At 31.5% G+C, this 20,998-nt stretch overlaps 2 protein-coding genes across 8 annotated transcripts in view; one reads left to right on the top strand and one right to left on the bottom strand.

The window, feature by feature from the left end:
• SUPT3H (SPT3 homolog, SAGA and STAGA complex component) overlaps positions 1-20,998 on the bottom strand; it is a 449,480-nt gene that overhangs the window by 386,647 nt on the left and 41,835 nt on the right. The window lies entirely within an intron of this gene.
• RUNX2 (RUNX family transcription factor 2) overlaps positions 13,478-20,998 on the top strand; it is a 314,752-nt gene continuing 307,231 nt past the window's right edge. Inside the window, exons 1-2 of one of the 4 annotated variants that reach the window (XM_067752784.1) lie at positions 13,478-13,716; positions 13,917-14,040. In XM_067752784.1, the coding sequence (XP_067608885.1) occupies positions 13,579-13,716; positions 13,917-14,040 (262 nt within the window). In that variant the 5' untranslated portion in view covers positions 13,478-13,578. The remainder of the gene's footprint in view (positions 13,717-13,916; positions 14,041-20,998) is intronic. The other 3 variants (XM_067752781.1, XM_067752782.1, XM_067752783.1) reach the window with 3 other exon arrangements.

The raw sequence follows: 20,998 nt of genomic DNA, 5'->3' as shown, positions 1-20,998 counted from the left end.
TAGAGCCCGCATGCCACAACTACTGAAGCCCGCACGCCTACAGCTCGTGCTCCACAACAAGAGAAGCCACCACAATGAGAAGCCCACTCACAACAACAAAGAGTAGCCCCCACTCGCCACAACTAGAGAAAGCCCGCGCACAGCAATGAAAACCCAACACAGCCGAAAACAGAGAGATAGATACATAGATACATAGATAAATAAATTTATTTATTTATTTAAAAAAAAAAGGTACTTGCACTACCCATGAAGCCATATAGCGTTATTTCACGGTGGACTCAGAATAGTTTTAAGCATATATTTCAAACTGCAGAATAACCACAAAATAACTTTTTAAAGAAAGGAAAGTATAATTGATATATTGAGAGGAAAGAAAATGGAACAATATAAAATGCTCAATTAACACCAACCAGGAAAGGCATAAAAAGAGTGGAAGCCAAGAAGAGAAAGAGAGAGAGAGAAACAAAGAACAAGATCAGTGATAGACAAGAGTTACAAATATGTAGATATTAAACCAACTATATCAATAAACACATGGGTCAAAGAAAGAGTCTCAAGATAAGTTTGAAAATATTTCAAAATATTTCAAACTAAATGAAAAGTAAAATACAACACACCAAAACTTGTGGATTCAGAAAAAGAAGTGCTTAGAGAGAGATTTACAGCATTATATGCATACATTAATATTAGGAAAGATCTAAAACCAGTAATTTAAGCTTCCACCTTAAGAAAATAGAAAAAAGACAAATTAAAACCAAGGTAGGCAAAAGAAATAATAAAATCTAGAGCTGAAATTAAAGATATTGAAAACAAAATCTATAGAGAAAACTGATGAAACCAAAAGCTGATTCTTTGAAAAAAATGAAACTTATAAACCTCTAGCCAGTTTAAGAAAAAAAGACACAAATTACTAATATGAGAAAGAGGGAACATTACTACTTATCCCATGGACATTTATAAGATAATAAAGGAATACTGTTAACAACTCTATGCTCACAAATTTGATAACTCAGATAAAATGGACCAATTCCTTGAAAGACACAGGCTACCAATACTCACACAATGACAAATAAATCATCTGAATAGGCCTATATCTATTTTAAAAATTGAGTCAATAGATAATAATCTTCTAAAACAGAAAGCGCCAGGCCCAGATGGCTTCGTTGGTGAATCCTAGCAAATATAAGAAAGCAATTATCTTCAATTCTCTACAATCTGATCCAGAGGGAACACTTCCTAACTCATTCTATAAGGCTACCATTCCTCTATTACCAGACAAAGACACTGTAAGTAAGGAAAGATACAGAACAATATCTTCCATGAACACAGATGCAAAAAAATCCTCCACAAATTATTAGCAAATAAAATTCAATATTGTATAAAAAGAAGTGTTCACAACAACCAAGTGGGATTTATTTGAAAATCAACTGATCTAATCCATCATACCAACAGGCTAAAAAAGAAAGACCATATGCTCCTATCAACAGACAAAATTTGACAAGATCCAACACCCCTTCATAATAAAACATTCTCAGCAAATTAAAATTCTTCAACTTGATAATGAACATATGCGAAAACCCTACAGCTAATGTCATACTTGATGGTGAGAAAATAGATGCTTTCCTCTCTAAGATCAGTAACAAGGCAAGGATATTCCCTTTTCACCACCACTACTATTCAACATCATACTAGAAGTTCTAGCTAATGCAATAAGCTAAGGAAAGGACATAAAAGGTATAAAGATTGGAAATGAAGAAATAAAACTATCTTTGTTCACAGGTGACGTGACTGTCTATGTATAAAATTACAAAGAATCAATAAAAAAACTCCTAGAAACAATAGACAATTAATAATAGCAAGGTTGTAGAATATAAGGTAAATATATGAAAGCCAAATTACTTGCCTGCATACCAGGAATCAATGATTGGAATTTGAAATTTTAAAAATATGTACCATTTACCTTGACATTAAAAAAATGAATACTTATATATAATATTAATCTAATAAACTATGTAGATCTATATGAGGTAAACTACAAAACTCTAATTAAAGAGATCAATGAAGACTGAAATAAAATGGAAAGACATTCTGTGTTCACTGACACAGCTTTCCCACTCAAAATTGTTAAGATATCAGTTTTTTCCAACTGGATCTATAGATTCAATGCAATCCCAAAGAAAATCCCAGCAAGTTACTTTGTGAATATCAACAAACTGATATGTCACTGCACCATAATAAAGCTACAGTAATCAAGACAGCACAGTATTGGCAAAAGAAGAGACATCTAAATCAATGGAACAGAATAGAGAGCCCAGAAACAGACGCACACAAATGAGCAGGGCAATCCAACAGATACTCTTGTCACCAAATGGTGCTGGAATAACTAAACATCCAAATATAAAAGAAATGAATCTAGACACTGACCCTACATCTTTCACAAAGATTAACTCAAAATAGTCCACAAACCAAATGTAAAATTCAAAACTATGAAATTTCTAGAAGAGAAGATGGGAGAAAATCTAGATGACTTGAATTTGGAAAGACTTTTTAGACACAAACACCAAAAGTATGAGAGAAAAAACTGATAAGCTAGACTTCATTAAAATGAAAAACTTCCACTGTGCGAAAGATACCGTAAAGAGAATGAAAAGACAAGCCACAGATTAGGAGAAAATATTTGCAAAACACACATCTCATTTGGCAGCTCCTCAAAAAGCTAAACACAGAAGTACTATATGACCCAGCAATTCCACTCCTAGGTATACACTCAAAAGAACTGAATACAGGAACTTGAACAGATACTTAAACATCAATGTTCAATTACAGCATTATTCACAATAACCAAAAGGTGGAAATAATTCAAGTGTCCATCAACAATTCAAGTGTCACATTCACATTTGGAATGTACAAACCAAATGTGGTATGTACAAAGAACTCTTAAAACTCAATTTAAAAAAATTTAATTTAAAACGGGGGATAGATTTGAACAGATACCTCCCTAAGATATACAGATGGCAAATAAGCATATGAAAAGTTGCTCAACACCATTTGCCATTAAGGAATATACAAATTAAAACAATGATGAGGTACTATTACACACCTATCAGAATAGCTAAAATCCAAAACACTGAGAACCGCAAAAGCTGACAAGGGTGGAGCAATGGGAGCTCTCATTCTTTACTGCTCTGAATACAAAATGGTAAAAGCTACTTTGGACGACAGTTTGGCAGTTTCTTACAAAGTTAAACACAGTCTTAACAAACAATCTAGAAATTGCACTCCTAAGTACTGATATTTACCCAAATGAGTTGAAAACCCGATATTTACCCAAGTGAGTTGAAAACATGTCCACACAAAAACCAGCACTTATATTTATAGCAGCTTTATTCATAACTGCCAGAAACTGGAAGCAACCAAGATTTCCTTCAATAGGTGAATGGATAAACGAACTGTGGTACATCCATATAATGAAATATTTCTCAGCAGTAAAAAGAAATCAGCTTTTAAGCCACAAAAAAGACACAAAAGAACCTTAAATGAACACTGCTGAGTGAAAGAATTCAGTCTGAAAAGCCTACATTTTGTATGATTCCAACTATATGACATTCTGAAACAGACAGTACTATAGAGAGAGTAAAAACACCAGTTGCTAAAATGGTTAAGACACTGAATTTTGTTATGCGTATTTAACCAAAATTTTATGGCGATTTCTAGAAAAAAATATTCTGTATGATACTATAATAATGGGTATATAACATTATGCATTTGATCAAGCCTACAGAACTGCACAACAAAGAATGATGCCTAATATAAACTACTGACTTCAGGAGATAACATACCAATATTGGTTCATCAATTGTAGCAAACACAGGCCCCAATGGAAGATGTTACTAGTAGGGGAAACTGAGGGCTGGGGGAAGTATATAGAAGTCAGTACTTCCCACTCAAATTTCTGTAAAATTAAAATGGCTCTAAAAAATAAAACCTATTAAGTTTTTAAATGGTTCTTTTTGACACTTCCAGTATTAAGCTTTATAACGATTTCAGACAGTAACTAACTAAAGAGCAGTGCTGTCATATGTATCAATTATATGGAATAATCCATAAGCTCTTCCAGAAATATGCAAACTTTAGGATTCTTAATTTTTTAAAAACTGAACTGATAGCTAAAAGGACAAGAACCCTGGAAATTTAAAATTGTACAAACAGAAGGCAAAACATAATAAATAAATCTGTATTTAACCATTAACTTTTAGGCCAGGTTTTATTCCTCAAAGGTTCATCTTCCTAATAAATGAACATTAAAACTTTAAATGCCAAAACTCTTTTGAATTAATTTATAAAAATCTTGCTTACATATTAAATATTTCCTTAACTTTTTTACACAAAGTATGTTTAATAAAATGTTCTTCCTGTTTGTTAAACTGCTTTCAGCACAGTGCTACCTTTTTAAAAAATCTATTAAGGTAGATAGGGTAGTCTGAATCCACATTAAATGACCTTGGAGGATGCTTTTTGAGGTTTGGTTTATTAGTACTTTTGTGTGTTTAGTCCCCAGACAGGCTATTCTCATTACTTGCAATGATTTATGTGTCTGTTTTATAACTAAATATTGGGGAAAGGGGTGTGGCGTAAAAACAATCATGTTAGAACTTTATCATAAATGAGGGCAAGCAGGCAATGACCAGAGCTTGCAGGAGAGCAAGAAGGGAGGGAGACTTTATGATAAAATTTTATGAGATTTATATAGTAGTAATGATACACTAAAGGTCTCAAATTCAGACCAAAATATGCGTTCATTTGCTCTTTATCAATTGAAAAAAATGTGTTCTTTTCCTGCTCAGTTGTTGTAATCATCATCATCACCCAATAAATGATAGTCAGTCGAGCTAATGTAGGTGAACCCTCAGAAAGCTAGTTTACTTTGGATAATATGTGCAGTGATGGGTGCAATGAATGTTTTAGAGATTAATACCAAAAATAATTAATTCCTTTATCTACTCAGATTTAAATTCAAATATAAATGAAAAAGAGAGAAAATAGCTCATAATCTGATAAGATTTCTGTTAAATATTTTATGCTTGGGCATTAAATCCTGTGAATTCTGAAAAGAAAACATTTCTGTGGATAAAAGGCATAGGAATCTTACCATCCTTCTTACTAGTAATAATGAACGACTAATATAAATACTGAGATTTATGATAATTTGGGGATACATTAAAATCAAGATTACTTATTTGGATTCCAACCCTATTCCTAAAAGAATTTTAGTGTGTCTTATAAAACTATTCACAATACAATTATATGATCAAGATGAAATTACACTGCTCAATTCAAAAGACAGTTGTAAAGCCCCACAGATATGATCTTTCACATAACAATCAATTAAAACAAACAAAAAAAATCCCAGATTTTTAAAATACTTTAAGATTTTCATTATAATAAGTAAATTAAAAGTTTGATCATTATTTCAAACTGTTCTTGCCTCTTCTATAAAAGAGGCTATCCACTAGGCCACAAGTTCTATATATATAAAAGTACAGAGGTAGCAGGAGTGGGCAGACTATGGCACACCAGCTGCCCATTCATGCATATATGGTTTTACTGAAACACAGCCATGCCCATTCATTCACCCATTGTCTAATTTACTTACTGTCTCTCTTTCAGACTACAATGGCAGAGTTGAGTAGTAAACAGGGACCTTACAGCACACAAAGCCAAAAATCTTTACTATGTAGCCCTCTACAGAAAAAATGTAAACATCTCTGGTAGGGTGTTAATAAAAAAACACAAATTCAGAATAATTTAAATACAGAAATATAGGCTTCTGCTCATTAAAATACTTCTTCAAAGAGTATAATTTAATAGTATAAACAATTTAGTAGCGGTAGTACAATTCAGTAGTATTTATTTAATGTGAATGAACTTTTATAGGCATTTTTACATATCTTAGAAGCATCCAGTTAATAAACAAGGACATAGTAATAACAGATGCTTATTTTGATCCTCTAAAAACCTCTAGCTTATTGGTCTAGACTTGAGTTACTATAATAAAAAGGTAAAAATTTTTATATTGCTATTTTCAAAAATATTTTACCATTTTCAATTTATATTTGCCACGTATAAATTTGTGAAAATTAGTTCTTTTAATGTGAATGGAATTTCAATGTAAAAAATAAAACTATAAACTAAAACCTAAAATTGCTATGTATAGCCCAGGCTATCCATATTCACTTCTTTACAAAAAAAAAAACTTACTATTTATAAAAATAAATGAATTTTCCCCATCTACCTGATTTCATTTTGAAATCAAATCCCCATACACCTTTTCCAAAACATGTTTCACCTTTAAGAAATTATTGTTATATCTATATGTATAGCTGATTCACGTTGTTAGAAAGCAGAAACTAACACATCACTGTAAAGCAATTATACTCCAATAAAGATGTTAAAAAAAAGAAGTTATTGTTTAAGATGAAAAATAGCAGAATGCCTAAAATAAATAGTAAAAAAAAAAAAAAAGTCCCTTCACCTGGACTCACCAATAGTTAACATTTTGCCACATCTGTCTTATGTACGAATTTTAGTACTGACTTCATGAAAATAACTCATCATGCACCTCTTTTAAGAGTAAGGATATTTTCCTATATATGTGCAACAGCATTATCACACTTAATAAATATTCCATAGTATCATCAATATCAAGTCCATATTCAAGTTTCCTCAAATATCCTAAAAATGACTTACGAAGCTTTTTAAAAAATCTAGCATCCAGTCAAGGTTCACATACATGACCAATTTCTGAGAGACAAGGGCCAAGTTTTTCTTTAAACAGTCTTTTTGTGTATACTATCTTCTCTCTTCTTTCCGAAAACTTGTTCTCTGGAAAAGCTGTAGGAACACAATTTCCCCAGTACTTTCCTGCCAGAACCATTCAGCAATGGAAAGGTACTGGGATAATGGTGGGGAGTAAATTGAATTTCCAATTATCTCAGTAGATTCTGTTTTTACTATGAAAATATCTAGAATGAAATTGCAATCTTATCATAGCTGATTTCATTTTTTATAAATATATACCTAGCCAACATTCATTGATCATCAAGTGAAAAGTCTTGTGACTAGGACATGCCAGGACTTAAGAAATTAAGCTTTAATACTGTTATCACTAATAACTTAATAAGAATCATGAATAACTATCCAAATACTGTATCTTATAAAAAGAAACAATATTTTCTAAAAGTCTAAAGCGTGCTCTTTACTGGTCACTGAAAAAGCCAGTTTTAGAAGACAAAACATACTTTTTAAAAAAAATTGTAGTCAATTTTTATAGTTCACTAAGTTAAATAAAGCTTTAATCATCCCATAAAAAGACTGAATAGCTTGCATATTATGCCCATGCACTAAGAAACCGACTTCTTTGGCAATTTGTTTCAAAATTTTCAAGCTTTTACTAAAGTGTAAAACTTATATTTTGAACAATGCTTTATTATACCATTATAAAAATATGTACTTCTGAATAACATGAACCACAAATTTTTTATTATTAATATAATTAAAGTATATAAATATTTTCAAATTCTTTCATAATTTATTTAATCTTAAAGTTCAAATTGGAGCAATTTTTGACTACTAAGCTGTCTGGGAAATTGAGATTTCCAATGGGAATACTGTCAAATTTATAAAAACAAAAAGATCAGTATTCTAGTGATTCATTTCCAATATATTCTCTATATTGTTAATTATGGCTGAACTCAGAGTATTTTCCAGTGTAAATTATACACAAGGCTTAACAAATAGTGACCTAAATCTGCAATTGCCTTTACAGAAACCAATGAAAAATCTATACACAGCAATGAAATTGGCATGCAAATAAAAGAACTGTCAAGACATGTATCCCTAAAAATAAGCCTACAATAACTATTTTAAAGGCTGTGTGTGGTCTCACCCATATATTTTGGCAAGATGCACTTTCTCCAACCACAGCTAGATTCATCCAAATGCAGTGGCACTGGAGAGCCTCTGTCTCACCTGTCAAAGTTGAAGAACGTTGTTCCAAAGACCACCATGAGTCCATGGAGAAAAGCCACAATGCTACAGCTGTTATTGATAAGCAGTCTCTTAAGGAGAAAATACTTCAAACAATTAAGCAAATCAGCCTTAATAGAGATATAGACAGATAGACAATATATTAATGTTTAAATGGTGAGATGACAAATACCATGCCAGGTCAGAAACAGTGACAACTTATATACTGGAATACTAAGGAATCTTTCATAAGTAACACTAACTTAATAGTCTTTTCTATTCTTTATCTAATACAATTTCTATACATTATTTACCAATTCAAAAGAACTATTATGTTTCCCTTATTTAAATATTTTAAAACCTCAAAATTCATCTAAATTACTAAGGTACTAAATTCATCAAAATTACTAAAGTCTGACAGTTAAGAGCACAGAAGATTAAGACTTAAAAACAGAAACCCTAAATATATTAAAACCTGATTTTTTTTTTAGAAGATATCTTTGTATCTTTTTCAACCACGTTATAAAAGCAGTTTTCTGCTTTAGATTAACCCCCCCCCCTTTAGTAAAGTATATAAACTGGTCAGGTAAGCTACAGGTAGGTTAAGATAAATAAAACGAAAGAGCAAGAAAAACAATTACTTTGAAAAGAAAAATGCTTCAGTGAACAATTCAAGCCCCATCTCAAACCTGGCAATAAAAAACAACTTAAAGCAAAATGTAAAGAAATATACCTGGCTGGGTGAAAAGTATAAATAATCGTGATGAACATCTCATAATTTAACTTATTTTTCCTACTAGATGACAATGTCCTCAAACCCTATATAATACTGCAACAATTCAATCAAAAAAGAAAAAGCGTGCCTTTTTGTGCCCTTTCCAGGAAAGTGAATATCCAAAAAGTTCTCATTATAAGAGAGCTTCACCTACAAACAAGTCCCATAGCACAAAGGCTCCAATGTACTATGATGTCCCACACTTTCATTTACTATATTCTCTAAGTACAAAGGTTCCAAAAAGATTAGTTTCACTTTTCCCTAGATATATTTAGTATGTTAACTAGTATAGCTGGGATATTATTTTCCTTTGGTTTTGTCAGTAGCATGTCTGATATAAATTTTATTAAGTGGTAGTATATGTAACATTGCATTGTGGGTAGTAGTTTCCTGCTTTACCCTAGCCACATCCTCAGCTGTCATATTGAGCATGTTTCGCATATTTTCTGCAAGTTCTCGACTTTTTTTTCTTCTTAGAAAAATGACAGCAGAAGATGAATTGTTCTAATAATTATAAGAAACATGAATTATTTATACAGTTACATTAAACAAGTATGGATCACTGTGTACTTTGAAAAACAGTCAAAGGGAGAAAAAAGTAATCCTCATAATTAAAGGGCTAAATTCATGTGAAACAATGTAAAAGTAAATTAACACAGAGGAAAGAATTAAAAAATGTTAAAAGAAATCTCTGTAATCAGATGCCAATACCATCTAACAAATGAGGTGTACTATAACAAGATATATCAATGATCTGCCTTGAATGTTAGAAGCTTCAAACCTGTAACGTATTCATTAGTGAAGATTAATGTCAATATCCCCTACTAGAACCTTAAGAATCTACTTTGAGATTTTATAAATGTCAAAACAGAGAAAGAGAAACCAAAAAAGCCTGGAGGAGAGAGGGAAGAAAGGGGGAGGAGTGGAAGGGGAGACAGAAGGGGAGAGAGAGAGACACAAAAGTTAACTACTTTCTCTTTTGGCATCCAACTTCCACATTATCTCACATTAGACAGAGAGCTGCTAATACTAACCAAATGAAGTTGTTCAAACAATCATGGATATGGTAGTGCTTTGGGTTTTTACAAAATTTAAAGAAACTGAGGAGAAAAACAAAGAATACTCTGATTACAAAAAATACCACTTTTTTTAGTATATATATACATACACACACATATATATGTAAATTTTTTTAAGTACCAAAAAATAATACCTTGTACACACATACAACCACACATGTGTGTGCAGGTGTGAACACGGATATATATACCCCATTAAAATAAGGAAGTGTAATTAAATCTCTCATAATCATAATTTATAATAGCAATAAAATTATACATATTTTACTAATGTAAAAATTTTTCAAAGCATCAATAAAAGGCCCAATAAATGCTATGTAAGTCTCAATAGCTATACATCAAATCCAAATAAAATTGTCACACAAGTTGAAACAATAAATTAAAAAAATTCCTTGCTGAAACCTCATAATCAATGAGAACATTTTAAGCCAAAATAGGATTTCTACAATTTATAAAATTCCTACATCAAACCTATTTTGCTTCTATTGTTTTCAATTAAAAGAAAAATAGAACAGCAACAAAAATAAGTTTAAAACAATCAAAAAAAAATAGAAATGGGCACAAGACTGGTATTGATAAAACTACTGTATTATAATAGGATCATTAACTCAGAAAATTAAAAATGATTCAAAAGGTAACAATGAAGATATATATGTAGCATTTGAAACATTACAGTCTTATATAACAATATACAATGTAAAAAATTCGACCAATGTTGACAAACTTATTAAATACAAGGCAATGGGAAAACAAATAACTAACTTCTTTACTTTTCGTGAAACTGTTTTCAAGTTCAAAGCTATATTTCATTTCCATGGCATTATAATACATAATTTATACAGCAGACTTAAACTCGATACTTACTTCAACATAGCAAATACTAATATATCCCCTAAAAGAATGAAGTTTTGAGGGTCTTTAAAAAACAAAAAAAACCCTGTGGTTTGCATTTCTGATTTTAAGCATAATCAAGAGCTTGCTTTATCTGCAGTGACTTTTCTGAGTCAGTCTCTCTTCAACACATGTGGTAAGCTAATTCTAATGAAACAGACTGTCAATTATCAAATGTGTACCAGTTATCACTGTTGTTTTAAAATTTTTACCACAAAGTAATATTTGCTCCGAAGAGGATAGATTTTCAATTTATAAAAAGAAAAAAGTATATGTATGTATGTACGTATACATGTGTTTGTGTGTGTACGGATAATGAACATACAGACTTTAAAGCACAAGACTTCACTACTTTCTCCTGCCAGAATTTGATGGGCCTCACACAGAACAGAAAGGGCATATTCAACAATATCTATTAAACTCTTAAGCAGTAAGAGTGATTACCCTGACCCAAAAATTATGTGCAGGAGGGTTACCTGCAAAAACAGAACAAGCAGTTAAGAGACACATAGATGTTAAAAATTATTCGAATACATATACAGTTAATTTGGAGGGCCAAAGTACACTTAATAAAAACAAAAAATTTTAAGGGAGAAAATATTTAGCAAAAAGTTTTAAGATGTCAGCAAACCCAAACGCAGAAACTGAAAACTCATTCTGAAAAAAGAAAAGCATTTACTTAGCAGACTACTAAATTTTTTCAATTGCCTGATTCTGCTGCTATTGTATGTGCATATGGAACTATGTTTGAAAATTCCACAAATTATATAGACAAAGCCCTCCTTTAACTTACGTTAGATATTAATTAGAGCTACAGATCCCACTGTACGCCTTATTTATGAAACAGAATCAATGAATAAATTTTCCCTTTTGCATGAATAACTGCATGTTAAATGAAAGCTTTTACTTTTCAATGTAAAACCTGTTTACATACACAATGAGGCATGATAAATATGTATTTTAAATAAAACACTAAAACGTTATTTCTGGTTTTTTAATCACTAAAAATTTATTATGGAAAAGTTCTAGATATTTGAATAATAAAGGATTAAAGTCATTCCCATATCCTCCCAGTGTATTTTGGGCAAATTATTTTTTTGTAAGAAACTTATGAACACATTAGTACATTTATCTTTATCAAATATAAACCAAAAACAGATAATGAACTGTGCTAGGACGACCATATGAAGGGGTACTTTGGCTCTAACATCCTCCTCAGTATTTCCCAGTCCTTACCCCATTATACACCCCAAATAATGTTTTGTAATTCACTGTCTCCGCCCACCCTCCCACTCATTTACTTCATGCCACTCCTGGTTACTATCACACTAGGAAGAAGTCTAACATGCAAATTCAGAGTGGCGTGGATAAATGGCAAAAAAATGCCTAGAAAATTGGTCTGTTCAGCTTTATAATTTTTGCTGAAAAATACCCCATTTCTCTCAACTGATGAAAACAGGAAGCTCTATTCATAAATATGAAATTCTCTGCCTATGATATATAATCATCCTAATAAGAAAATGAGTTCTATACATACATGTCCAAAGGGGCAAAAAAGGAGATAGTTTCCCAAAGATGTTTCCAATTTTCTTCTGAATCAGAATTAGCAAATCGAGACGACTAACATACTCTGTGTGCATTATTCCGTACTACACACAGCATTTTGTAATTTATTTCAAAAGCTTCTATTATAAACAAAAAATACAGCTTCTGTTAACCCACTCCATTCTGAGCTTAGAAAAATCAATAACATTGAACAATCTAAGTTACAACATAAGAATTTTACTTTATATTTGTATAAGACTTGCTATCAAAGGTTCTGTTAAAGTTAATATCCAAGTAAACGATACAAAATGAGTATACAAAATGAGTATATTTCCTTGAAAAATAAAAATTATTACACACATAAAGAAAACTAAGATTCATCCAATAAACTACGCCACAAGTTTTGCTATTCATTTTTATAAGATACTCAAACTAGCCATGAGATAAAGGTAAACATAATACAAAAGATACTAATTATATTTAATCTTTACTGTAGGAGCCAGCATCTAATATTGATCATACATAAACTAGACAGACGTGATTTAATATTTGTAAAGGAATCCCCAGACTAACACTTTCATGACGGCCAATTACAGTCAAGCCCAGCAAGCAGTTTGCAACCAGACCTTAAGAAAGGTAAACTTTTTTACAATGAGTTACAGATTCATGAGTTTAAGAAGACAAGAAAAAGGAAAACAGAAGGACTCCAATCACCCAGCAAATATGAAGCAGACCCCAGAATGTGATACAATCCAAAGATGTAAATTATTGTAAATCATCACTGTTGTTCAGGATTTCACACACAGCCTCTTGAGCCAATTTTGCTCACTTTTCCACAGACACAATAATGAACTAAATAAAAGGAGGAGGCACAAAAAGTAGGGGTGGGGGGATAGAAAGGAAAGCCCACAACAGCAGAGTTCTGCTCTACAAACGCTTAACCTTACAGGAGTTTGGGCTCCTTCAGCATTTGTATTCTATCCAAATCCTCATGAGTCACAAAAATTAAAAAGCTATATCCTTCTGGATGCCAGGAAGGGCCTTACCACAAGCCTTTTGTCAGAGAGAGAGAGAGAGAGAGAGAGAGAGAGAGAGAGAGAGAGAGAGAGAGAGCATGAGCAAGGGGGGAAAGCCACAGTGGTAGGCAGTCCCACTTGACTGTGAGTACTATGAGGTCACAAACCACATGATTCTGTCTCTCCAGTAATAGTGCTTTTGCAAAAAAAAGGAGTTTGAAAGCTTTTGCTTTTTTGGATTGTGTGAATGCTTCATTCGCCTCACAAACAACCACAGAACCACAAGTGCGGTGCAAACTTTCTCCAGGAGGACAGCAAGAAGTCTCTGGTTTTTAAATGGTTAATCTCCGCAGGTCACTACCAGCCACCGAGACCAACAGAGTCAGTGAGTGCTCTCTAACCACAGTCTATGCAGTAATAGTAGGTCCTTCCAATATTTGCTCATTCTCTTTTTGTTTTGTTTCCTTGCTTTTCACATGTTACCAGCTACATAATTTCTTGACAGAAAAAAATAAATATCAAGTCTATGTACTGCAGGCATACTGTAAAACTAAAACAAGGTTTGGGTATGGTTTGTGTTTTCAGTTTAAGGCTGCAAGCAGAATTTACAACAGAGGGTACAAGTTCTATCTGAAAATAAAAGGAGGGACTATGGCATCAAACAGCCTCTTCAGCACAGTGACACCATGTCAGCAAAACTTCTTTTGGGGTAAGTGTTATCGTATTTTAAAATCCTATAAGAGATGAACCTGTTAAACATAAAGGTATGTTTCTCGGATAAACTTGCTAGCTTTGCCAGCTAACATTATATTAAAGATCATAATGATGCTGTTTTGTTGCACTAAAAGTTGAAAAATGAAATTGCTGTACAAATTTGCTTTTGGCATCTGTAACTTATCTACTTCTCGGACTAATGACTTGAAATAGAAAAAATTAAATTATCTCACATTAGTCTAAATGTTTTCTAGAGCTATAGAAATGAGGTAGTTGAAACAGTAAAGGAAAGTTTAATATTCTCATTAACCTTCACTGAAATAAAATTAGACACTACATTAATCAAAGTATTGTGAAGTATTCACCCCGGCAGCTCCCAATATTTGAGCAAACTTTTAAAAGGAAGCAATTTTACAAAATAACAGACCACAGAATTATCTTGACATTATACTCTACTATGTAAAACAGAGAAATAAACCTGCAGTATAACTTACATTTTAACCAGCTCAACTACAAGAAATCTACTTATAATTTTAGACTGCATCATAGATATCTGCACAAGTTTGTTTCTAGGCAACTTTACATAATTGAAGCATATATTCAACTGAAACAAAATTATGATAAGTATGTAATAGCCATTTTTAAAAGATCTTTATAGTTGCCCAGGATATCCAGGATATTAAAAAGCTCACAGAAGTCGTCAAAAACTTACATGCAATCATAAGTTTCTATACAATTTTAGTTTACATCTACACACTATTATCCATAAGTAGAAATTGTTATAAACATAGCAAACATTAAAACGTCTAGGATTATTTTAATCATATTCTTTGACCTACCAAAATAAGTATCATTTAGTCTCATAAAAAAGAAAACTCTGTAAGGATACTCTGCATGATTTAAAAGAGCCATACCAATTAAGTCATGCTGGACTTTAAAAGAAAACAGGCATAATATAGTATTAATATTTAATTTCAAGTTAGTGTTAATACACAAAAGTAAACTACTTCAACATTCATCAGCTAAGATGGTATTATAGTAAAATATCTAAACACTTACAAGATTTTCTTTATGCTGTCCAACATGTTCTACAAGGCAAGTTTATAAAATTTTCTTTTATCCTTTAAAATAAATCCTTTTGCTGTGTATACCTGTATTAACTTTGCTTTATAACTTACAACTAACGATTGGAGTTTCTTTTACTCCTCCTACTTCACACATTTTAACTGGCTACCAGAGGATCAGTCTTAGTTTCAGTCAAAGAGAAATAATTAAACCTGAAGGAGAAAAAAGGTTTCTCTTAAAAGGGTGAGAAAATATACTATGTATTTTACAAAAAAATGTAAAATTGCTGTAGTGACTCCCTCAATAGTTCTAAGTGGGCCCCCTCAGTTATAACACATACAATAATCACAGATTATTTTTTTTAATTTAATGGAAGATAATAAGCATTACTGTAAAAATTTCTGCATTAAGGAAGCAGAACATATACACAACTAGACTGCATTAACAACCCCTATTATAATTATAGCTCATACATGGAAACTTTTGCTGTTCCCACCCAAGAGAAGAGGGGAAAAAAATGCTTAAAACTATTGTTATATGGAGGGATAACTTGAAACAGCATCTCAAGCAGTTAAGTTACTCTTCACAATGTTACTCTATTTTTTAAAAAATAAGAATTTTTCAAACCAGATTGGGAACACAAATTTCAAGGGCTATTTCAGCATTAGATGTAAAGTTACTAATATAGTCACAAAGAATATGTTAAAATGTTCTTTATTCTGTCATATGAGGGAGTGTTACATTTCTGTGACATCCTTAGTAACTGTTTCTACGGTAAAATTTTTAAAACTTGACCCAGTTTCAAACAGGCATGATAATGAATTAAATAATCTATCACATCACATATTTTTATACATCATAACTAAGTCTTCCTCTTCTGAAAAGTGGAATTTACCCTCTCCCACTCCCAAATAGTATTTGAGAGCCTGGATAGAGAACATAAGATGAACCCACTACATGGGACTAATTACAGGTGGGTGGTGGACATAATGTATAGGTTATCATCACACTACAAACATTTCCCCCTTCTGGAATCTATCTGAAGTCTGAAACCTCACTTCAGGCTTTAAATTCTTAAGTAATTGATTATCAAAACAACCTAATGAAATGTCAAAAGTATGTGCTCCAATTTTGTAAAATAGTTTTAAAAGTTCAGGCTCTTCCTAGGTGAGGGACAAAAGCACACGTTGACCAACTGCCTCACCTCAAAATGATAAGTGAAAAGAGTGTGTGCGTGTGTGTGTGTCTGTGAATTTTCAATGTGCACTACTCAAAATATGTCCATTATTTATCATAAATGAAGTCTGTTAAAATGAATAGATGTAACTCATGGAGTATCTTACCATTAAGAACTTATTTACGAAAATATATCAGCTGACAGACTAAATTTCTACATAAAACCTTTGTAACTGACTGTAGTACCCGACTGAACGTGATGTGTGAAGACTGATTTCCAAAACAATAGTTGTGGTCCATATCAATGATAGTGATTTTATAGTTTCAAGATTTAACAGCGACAAAGTGTCACAACTTGCTTCTAAAATAAGAGAGCTAAATTCCAAAATCCAGGGAGATGATTTAAAAAGAGCATATATAGAAGACCACTCCTATTAAAAGCTAACAATGTCGGTGCAATTTCCAAAGACTCTTATTATGTATTATTTAACAATCATAATTTTACATGAAAACTGGTAAAGATTTCACTTTTAAACATTAAAAATATTTTAGAATGTAGAAGATTTAAAACAAATCACAGAAAAATATTGTTAGTCTATATAAATCTCTTGATAGTCTCTAAATCACAAGAAAGCATGAAATATACATGGTTACATTATGATATACTTTAGTTATTTTAAAAGAAGAAAAAATTAATCTCTTCAATTACACCCTTCAAACTAATTACTGATAGTTTGACTTGTTTAAATCAGTCATGCTAAAGTTAAATTCAGTAAGATAGAAATGTTCCAGTTTGTTAAAAGAACACTGAAATATTTGATGGTTAAATAAACTGCAGAGGGGGGAAAAAACTAACTCATTGAAGGCACTAAGATTTTATCAAACACACAGAATTAATCTTTATTGAATAGAACCATTCACAAATCAAAACTCACTGTACTTCAGTACTTTCAAGCAGCGCTAATCAATTACAAACCTTTTCTAGTGCTTCAAAACTCATGTGCTTTCAATTTTATACACTGGTGGTCCTCAAGTACTGTATTGGGGCTGAGTTAAGACATTCTGTATCACAACTTTTTTTTCAACAAATATTCATCTAGAGGGCTTTTTTTTTTCCTCTCAAGAGCTGCTCACATGAAAACTGTGGTAATATTTTTATACTGTACTTCTTTGTTGAAGCAAAAGGTTAGGGGTTACCTAAATACCTCAACTGTATATACGAAAAAGGGAAAAGGTAAGTATTCATATAAAAAAATCCAATGGGACTGGATTATTTATTTTTGCATTTCCTATGATTAATGATGCACCCATGCATACTCGAAAACTGATGGCAAAACAGGGTAGCATCTCAAACTCCTCTCCAAAGCATACAAATACCAACCTTCCATACTGTTCTAACCCGTTGCAAGATACTAAAATGTGACAACTCTAATAGTGAGGTCATGCAAATCTCCTCAAAAGCATTCATTGCAAATGCAATTAATTACGTAACAAAAGTCTACAGAGATATTTTTACATAAGGGATTCACTGGAACAGTCTACCTCTACAGTGTGTCTCTGTAAAAATAATACACATATGGTCAAACAGACAAATACCTTCAATATGAAAGAATCCTTCCTACAAACAATAAACCTGTAAACGTGACAAAGCGTGACTATTTTTTCTAGTCATCTGCCATGCAAGATTTATTAGTAAATGGGTGCTAACAAAACCAATGCTAGTTTAAGCAGTATTCCCACTAGGTTACCCAAATGCACTACCTTTTTCTCCTATACCAATGAATTCCACTGAAGATAAAACTTCATCCAAAAAGAAAAACCTGTCATTAGCCTCCCATAATAAGGATAACAATAAACTCCATATTCAGTATTTTCTAAAGAGCAAAATATTCTAAGCTGTCTAAAGTATATGGAAATTCTTCATGAAATATGAAATATTTAATCTTTTAAAACAAATCTTTAGAAAAGGAAGTCTCACATGATGAAAATATACACTTTGATACAATCTATTGCCATTTCAAAGTTTAAGGAATTCGGTGGATATGTATTTTGATTAATGTATTACAATTCAAAAAAATAATGGGGAAATTCTACACCTTATTCAAAGGGACTTTACTTACAATTTTAACCACAGTTGACCACCAGCTTTTGTCCATTTAACAACAAGCACACGTACACTCCCACATAATTTTTTAAAGATCTGTAGAGCAACTGAGATTAAATGCTCTTTTATTACATTGTATACAAAATCTTCATCTTACGTTGAATTCTTAGGAATTTCTCCCCTTTGTATTATTTATTAAGGATGTAGGATTCAACTTTGGACAGTGCTGAATGTAAGCAATACCATACCAATCATTTCGGGTGTTTATTGTTGTTGTTGAACAGGATGTTAACTCTAAAGTATATTTTTTCATAAATATGCTGTCTTATACGAATAAAAACCTAATCATTCACCATTATATGTTAAGATAATTCCCAAATAAAATGAGCCGTAGAATTGAGTCCAGATAAGCATTTAATACTTGCAGTAAAGCAAAAATTCATTATTGATACACCTCCTATAAGTACTCTTTATTCTTGTTAATACTCATAAATCCAACATCCAATATGTAGTCCAGGACTAAAAATCATACTGAGTGTGATTTTGCCTCTAATTAAGTGATTTTCAATTTTTAAATCAACTGCCCACAAAACAAGGAATTCTGCACCATACAGACATATATTAAGTAAATGCAATTTTAATGAGGTTTAAGATATTTTAAAATTATTATATTGATGTCAGAAAATTTACCAAGTTACATTATTCTCAGACATGTATTTAAGATTATGGTGGCAATTAAAGACTGTTATCTGCACTACTTCTACTCTCATCCCTTAAGAAATTATACATAAGAGTTACATTAGAGAAGTGAGAGTCTAACAAGGTACATCCAAGTATCCTGTGCAAGGCCAATAATTTTTACCACAAAATCAAATAAATTAATTTTATTTTATACTTTTCAGTCTTTATATCAATGGTGTCTACTGAAATCATTATACCCTCAACTATAAAAATATATTTACATAAAAGACTTAGCTAAAAACTCAAACATTTAAATACACATTTTCAGGTTCACAAAAATCATATGAACCATGAGTGTGCCAGACTTTGTTTATACATTCCTTATTGTTAGATATTCCTTGTAGTCAGATATCTTACAACTAAATCCATTTTGTGGTTCAGTTAAAAGCAAAAGCCAAAAAAAAAAAGGGAAATAAAGGAAAAATGCTAGCCAAATCACAATAACAATCAGTAAGGTTCTAAGGCATGTATATGCAATGTCTTTCTTTGGAAAAATTCGAATAATGATGTTGCGGTATTCAACAGAACTTTCTATGGACATGGACGTATTTTTATACAGAAGCTAAATATTTGCCACATAAATACAACTTCAATTTCTTTCAATTATGAAAATTTTAATATGTAGTATATGAATTTACCAGTGCATATGAATGCATACACACAAGTGACTAGAGAAACTTGGGATAATAACTGTAAACCAGGAAGAAAACAACTGTAAATTAGTTAACTGAGGTATCGTTTGCAGTTCTATTGGAAAGATAATCAATTACTTTTTGCATGTATACTAACAGAGAAATGTTAATCTGTAAAACCAACAACAGAGATTAGGCATCTGTTAGGGTATACAAGATTAAAATAATCAAAAACTATACTTGTAAAACACAAGGACACTTTTTTCCAGTTATAAACTTAAATTAAAAACTGGTATCAGTTAAACAAATTATTACAGTTCACAAGGGAAAATATGAATGTAATTAATCTGCTAACAGATACCTATTTACATACATTATCTCAAAGAACAACTCCGGCTTGAAGCTAAACAGGTATATTTTCTGCATATTTACTCATTGCCCATATAACCTAGGTAAACAAGTTAAATTAGGCATTGTGATTTTTAATTCGGTTATTTCATTTTGATAGTAATAATTATAATTAATTTTATTTTTAAATTTTTCTACTGAAGTTCCCAATTTAAACTTCAAATTTCCAGATAATCTTTAAGTGGAAAGGTATCATCATTTCTACCAAATGATTAAGAATTACTTAAATGGATCTAAACAACGTGAATTCACTATGAACCTGAAAAGAAAAAAGTGCTGTATTTTACAATTAATATTTATCTCATTGGTTTTACAGTATTAGTGTAATTTGATCCCAGAATTAGACACAAGAGTATGCAAAAGTTACAGGGTACGTGTTCCCTTTAATCAATAATAACTTTTTTATAAGTTTTGTAAACACACCTTAAAGAAAACCTATTTTTTGAAGAAAAGTGAATTCTCACTTTATTTTGTAAACTTCTGTCAGATTACAGAAATCTGCAATATTATACTACCACAGAAAGAAAACTTTTTTATGCTAATAGTCTACATTATTATCAATCACTGTGTTTTCCATAAAATGTATAAATGTAAAAATATACAAGCATTTCATACTAAGGACCTTAGCACCCGATTCAAAAATATTAAGACACTATAAGAAGATATCTACGAGAAAACTTCCATCAAGACAGTACCATCCTAATATCAGGCAAGATAACTGGTTACAAAAGGTAATCTAGCAAGATTAATTTTTACTTCTCACGAAACTTGTAAAGCTTTCAGGTAATTCGTCTTTTGACAAAATGCAGAAAAAACTGCTACTGCTC

Source organism: Pseudorca crassidens, chromosome 10, assembly GCF_039906515.1.
Source record: "Pseudorca crassidens isolate mPseCra1 chromosome 10, mPseCra1.hap1, whole genome shotgun sequence".
NCBI lineage: Eukaryota > Metazoa > Chordata > Mammalia > Artiodactyla > Delphinidae > Pseudorca > Pseudorca crassidens.
Note: the sequence above shows the minus strand (reverse complement) of the source record. Positions and strands in the feature narration are given on the sequence as shown.